This window comes from Blennius ocellaris (genome assembly GCF_963422515.1).
Source record: "Blennius ocellaris genome assembly, chromosome: 22".
Lineage (NCBI taxonomy): Eukaryota > Metazoa > Chordata > Actinopteri > Blenniiformes > Blenniidae > Blennius > Blennius ocellaris.
Genome location: NC_137671.1, coordinates 844,488 through 850,647, shown reverse-complemented (window position 1 = coordinate 850,647; position 6,160 = coordinate 844,488). Strand labels below are relative to the sequence as shown.

General features: G+C 45.1%; 1 protein-coding gene across 1 annotated transcript in view; it reads left to right on the top strand.

The window, feature by feature from the left end:
- Window positions 1–6,160, top strand: part of LOC308146615 (neuron navigator 3-like) — a gene marked incomplete at its 5' end in the record, with an annotated part of 79,596 nt that overhangs the window by 56,475 nt on the left and 16,961 nt on the right. The window contains 11 exon segments of the mRNA XM_080518518.1: window positions 3–76; window positions 78–109; window positions 111–157; window positions 1,045–1,097; window positions 1,410–1,433; window positions 3,286–3,309; window positions 3,487–3,564; window positions 4,714–4,773; window positions 4,775–4,798; window positions 6,034–6,057; window positions 6,059–6,146. Of these exon segments, the coding sequence (XP_080374644.1) occupies window positions 3–76; window positions 78–109; window positions 111–157; window positions 1,045–1,097; window positions 1,410–1,433; window positions 3,286–3,309; window positions 3,487–3,564; window positions 4,714–4,773; window positions 4,775–4,798; window positions 6,034–6,057; window positions 6,059–6,146 (528 nt within the window).

Below are 6,160 nucleotides of genomic sequence, written 5' to 3'. Positions count from 1 at the left end.
CGGCGGCGCCATGTGCCGCTCCAACAGCATCCCGGCCCAGGACTCCTTCGACCTGTACGGAGACGGACACCCACTAGGGGGGCAGCGCCACGTCGCTGGAGGACCGGCCCCCGCAACATCAGCCGCTCCGGCTCCTTCAGGGACAGTACGGACGAAGGTGGGGCGCACTGGAGAAATACACTGGAAAACACACTGGAAAACACACTGGAAAATCCACTGGAAAACACACTGGAAAATCCACTGGAAAACACACTGGAAAATACACTGGAAAATACACTGGAAAACACACTGGAATAATACACTGGAAAACACACTGGAAAACACACTGGAAAATACCTCTGGAAAATACACTGGAAAAACACACTGGAAAACACACTGGAAAATCCACTGGGAAAATCCACTGGAAAAATCCACTGGAAAAAACACACTGGAATAATACACTGGAAAATACACTGGAAAATACACTGGAAAATACACTGGAAAAACACACTGGAAAACACACTGGAAAATCCACTGGGAAAATCCACTGGAAAATACACTGGAAAAACACACTGGGAAATACACTGGAAAAAACACACTGTAAAACACAGTCTGTAAAAATACACCTGGGAAAAATACACCTGGAAAATACACTGTAAACACAGTCTGTAAAAATACACTGGGAAAAATACACTGGGAAAAATACACTGTAAACACAGTCTGTAAAAATACACACTGGAAAATACACTGGGAAAATACACTGGAAAACACACTGGAAAACACACTGGAAAAATACACTGGAAAAAAATACACTGGAAAAAATACACTGGGAAAATACACTGGGAAAAAATACACTGGAAAAATACACTGGAAAATACACTGTAAACATAGTCTGTAAAAATACACACACTGGGAAAATACACTGGAAAAATACAATGGAAAAAATACACTGTAAACACACTCTGTAAAAAATACACTGTGAAAATACACTGCAAAACACACATTTAACTAAACTAAAACTAGCTAAATTCACATGTTTGATTCAATCGTCGTGTTTCTCTGCAGTTCATGGTTCTTCGTTGTCTCTCGTCTCGAGCACCTCCTCACTTTACTCTGCGGTAAGAAGCAACCACTCCTCCTCCTCCTCCTCCTCCTCCTCCCTCCTCCTTCTTCTCCCTCCTCCTCCTCCTTCTTCTTCTTCCTGCTCCTCCTCCTTCTTCTCCTCCTCCTCCTCCCACTCCGGTTCCCTACTCCCCCTTTTTTCTTACATTCGTCTATTTTTGTGTAAAAAAAAAACAAAAAGCATTAGTATTAATACTACAAATAATTCACTTATTATAATAATTTGTCAAAATGTTTTTAGTCGTCAGCGTTTTTTAAAAAGCCGCCGATCGAACAGGAAATAAATGTTTCAACATTTTCTCTTGCAGACGGAGGAAAAAGCACATTCAGAGGTAAGAGAGTGTGTGTGTGTGTGTGTGTGTGTGTGTGTGTGTGTGTGTGTGTGTGTGTGTGTGTGTGTGTGTGTGTGTGTGTGTGTGTGTGTGTGTGTGTGTGTGTGTGTGTGTGTGTGTGTGTGTGTGTGTGTGTGTGTGTGTGTGTGTTGCCTTGTTTTTTACGTTGCAAATCAGCAAACCTGTACGTCAATCAAAGTGATCGGCTGCAGAACAAACCATCTGAACTCTAAACACTGAAAATCACTGATAAATCACTGATGAGTCATTGATAAATCACTGAGTCACTGATAAATCACTAATGAGTCACTGATAAATCACTGAGTCACTGATAAATCACTGATGAGTCACTGATAAATAACTGATTAATCACTGATTATCACTGATAAATCACTGATAAATCACTGATAAATCACTGATAAATCACTGATTATCACTGATAAATCACTGATTAATCACTGATTAATCACTGATGAGTCATTGATAAATCACTGATTAATCGTCGACATTCGACTCTTTGTGTTACTTTTTCTTAATCAAGACGTGTTTATGTCATCTTGATTTTAAACGTCCCAGAATTCACTCGTTACAGAAACTAAACACGTAGAGCTGCTCTGGTGATTCTTTCTTTTTGGAGTCATTTAAACAAAATTAAATCATAAATCTTCTCCTGTTTATCACTGATTTTTCTTAGATTTTTACTTTTCTTTTCTTTTGTTCTTCATGATTCTGTGCTTCACTCCTGCTGAGCTTCAGCAGCGTACAGTCTGGATCAAACAGTAGAAGCTCGTTTCACGTCTCATCTCTTTGATCTGTCGTCTTTCATCCTTCTGACGTCGTTTAGGTCTCGTTTAGTCAAACATCATGAGGTCGTCTGGAGTCGCGTCGTTTCTCTCCTGCTGCTTCTGCCTTCATGGAAACCCCGAGTCATGCCTCATATGTGGCTTTTCACAATAAAAATACTCCTCAACAAGGAGCCTTGACATGCTGTAATTAAACACTACTATAGTAACGCTGCAATATTAATGCTACAATAGTAACGCTACAATATTAATGCTACAACAGCAACATGAGAATAGTAACGCTAAAATAGTAACGCTACAATAGTAATGCTACAATAGTAATGCTACAATCGCAATGCTACAATGTAACTCTACAATAGTAACGCTACAATAGTAGCGCTACAATAGAAACGCTACAATAGTCACGCTACAATAGTAACTCTACAATAGTAACACTACAATAGTAACGCTACTATAGTAACACTACAATAGTAACGCTACAATAGCAAATGCTACAATGTAACTCTACAATAGTAACGCTACAATAGTAACTCTACAATAGAAACGCTACAATAGTCACGCTACAATAGTAACTCTACAATAAGTAACACTACAATAGTAACGCTACTATAGTAACACTACAATAGTAACACTACAATAGTTAACACGAGAATAGTAACACTACAACATTAATGCTACAATATTAATGCTACAATATTAATGCTACAATAGTAACACTACATCACTTTGTTCTCCGGGGCGATTTAGAGACGACAGAACGACTCTCCGACGTATCGGCAGAAACGGTGTCGACAATCAGACCAAGGGAATCGTTCCGTCACGTTAACGTCAGACGAGATTGAATATGAAATATTTAGTTAGAAGAAGACTCTCGTCTTGTACGTTCTGAAACATGACTCGTTACGTAAGGAAGCGTGCGACCAGAGTTTGCTGCTCCTGTTTGACCCAGACGTCCGTCTCTGTCCTCGATAAGCTCCGCCCCTCCAGTTCATGCTGTGTGATGCCGGCGTGCGACATCGTGTTAATGTTCTCTTTTCTTTTTCATCAAGGGCCAAACCGTCCAAAACTCCACGGTAATCCTCCTCTTTGTGTTCCTGTCTCCTCTTTTCTCACTCTCACCATGTAAAATACAGTTTTCTTTGGTTTTTCCACTTTTCAACAATGGGAATGTCACAAAGTTCAACATTGCTTTTTGGTTGATTCTCTTTCTTTCATCTCTCTTTCTTTCATCTCTTTCTTTATCTTTGCAGCAAATCCGGAAGCTGCGCCGGGAGCTGGACGCCTCGCAGGAGAAGGTGGCGACTCTGACGTCTCAGCTGACCGCCAACGTGAGTCTGGTTGTTCAGGAGACGCCTCCTCCTCCTGCTCCTCCTCCTCCTCGTCCTCCTTTTTCTCCTCCTCTTCTTCCTCCTCTTCCTCCTCCTCCTGCTCTTTCTCCTCCTCCTCCTCCTCCTCCTCCTGCTCCTCTTCCTCCTCCTCTTCCTCCTCCTGCTCCTCCTCCTGCTCCCCCTGCTCTTCCTCCTCCTCCTCCTCCTCCTCCTCCCTGCTCCTCTTCCTCCTCTTCCTCCTCTTCCTCCTCTTCCTCCTCCTCTTCCTCCTCCTCCTGATCCTCTTCCTCCTCCTGCTCCTCTTCCTGCTCCTCCTCTCATCTCCTCCTCCTCCTCTTCCTCCTCCTCCTCCTCTCATCTCCTCCTGCTCCTCTCCTCCTCCTCCTCTTTTTCCTTCGCTTCCTCCTCTCTCCTCCTCCTCCTGCTCTTCCTCCTCCTCCTGCTCTTTCTCCTCCTCCTCCTCCTCCTCCTGCTCCTCTTCCTCCTCCTGCTCCCCCCTGCTCTTCCTCCTCCTCCTCCTCCTCCTGCTCCTCTTCCTCCTCCTGATCCTCTTCCTCCTCTTCCTCCTCCTGCTCCCTCTTCCTGCTCCTCCTCTCATCTCCTCCTCCTCTTCCTCCTCCTCCTCATCTCCTCCTCTCCTCCTCCTCCTCATGACCACCGGCTCAGGACAGCGGGGTCATGAGGAGTGTCGGGGACAGATGGTGCCTCGCTGGGTTGGACAGGTGGAGCTGGAAAGACATGAGACGAGTCTGAGCAGTGAAGGGATCGGAAAAAGGTCAAAAACCCGGCGCTGAGTCAGCGGGGACACGATGCTGAGTCAGCGGGGACAACGACGCTGAGTCAGCAGGGACACGACGCTGAGTCAGGTGGAAGACGAGCAACGGCGGTCCCCGATCGTGTCCTCGCCACGTCTCCCGGGACGATGAATCGGTGCCTGAGACACGAAACAGTGGAGGAAGAAGGAAAAATAAAAAAACTGGCTGACGTGGAAGTAAATCGTCCTCCAGGGGACTGGAAGGACGACCTCGAAGCTCGTCATCGAATCATAGAAATTAAAAATAGAAGCGTCCCCCCTTGCGTCTCGTCTCCGGTGTGGACGTATCCGGATACTGCAGTCACCTTGTACCTGGTGTGTCTCTGTGTCTGCAGGCTCACCTGGTGGCGGCTTTCGAGAAGAGCCTGAGCAACATGACCTGCCGCCTGCAGAGCCCTTACCATGACGGCCGAGCAGAAGGTAGGACAGGTCATGGTGACCAACTCTGGGTCACATGACCTGGGACGAGTCGTCTGCAGTGGGACGTCCTTTGTTCACCTCCTTCAAGTGTTTTTCTATGAGGGATGAACGACACCTGATAGGTACCGTGATATCTGAGAGGCCGATATTTCTCTATGGGGGATGAACGATACTGGATATGTACCGATATCTGATAGGCCGATATTTCTCTATGGGGATGAACGATACTGGATATGTACCGATATCTCATAGCCGATATTTCTCTATGAGGGATGAAACGATTACTGGATATGTACCGATATCTGATAGGCCGATATTTCTCTATGGGGGATGAACGATACTGGATATGTACCGATATCTGATAGGCCGATATTTCTCTATGGGGATGAACGATACTGGATATGTACCGATATCTCATAGGCCGATATTTCTCTATGAGGGATGAACGATACTGGATATGTACCGATATCTGATATTTCTCAAAACAGATTTTTTGCCAATACCGACATTATATTAAATCACAATTAAAGCTTCTATCAGCCTGACGATGCTGCAAAAATAAACTCCCGACTAATAAAATTAGCAGAAAAACGACATGCAAACATATATTTTTTTGCAAAAAAAATTGTAAAGTCTTTCTTTAATTTTCTCAGAACGTTTTGATGCTTTGTACTTTTAATTACTGGCGACTTACAGCATTTCAGAAAATAAGATAAAACATAAACAAAAATAAAACCATTTCATTCCAATGCAATGATGTCATCGCGCCTGTTTTCTACCATTAAAGGTAGAATTCTTGCTGGATTACATGTTACTTCAGGTTTTCTCCCGGCGTCCGTTCAGAGATTCGTCCTCTGTTCAGCCTCTCCCTCGTTTTAATCCTCGTCTTTGTCCAGCAACTTTTAATTAAAGCACAAATCCCGTCTGCAGGTTTTTTATTGAGGCGACTTCCTCCCTCTGCTCACGAGGGTTCATGGGGTTTTTATTCAAAGTAATTCTCAGCAGGTGGCGCCCGGCGTTGATGTCCGTCTGTTCAAGGCCGTGACGTTTGCAAATATGCGGATTCCGACTGTTTCCGCCGCGTCAGCGCTTTTAAAAATAACCTGAATCTGGACGCGTCTCACACGTTTCATTTAAAAGTTTAAAAAAACCCAACAAAGCCTGGGTCTGTTTCTTGGACGAGGCCTAAAGAGACGCCGTCTGTCACCCCCCCCCCCCCCCCCCCCCCCCTGCAGGAGTCAGAGCTGGCCGAGCTGAGGGGAGACCATCGAGATGCTGAAGACCCAGAACACCGACGCCCAGACGGCCATCCAGGTGGCGCTCAACGGCCCCGACCTCCTGCACAGAGGTAACGGCCCCCTG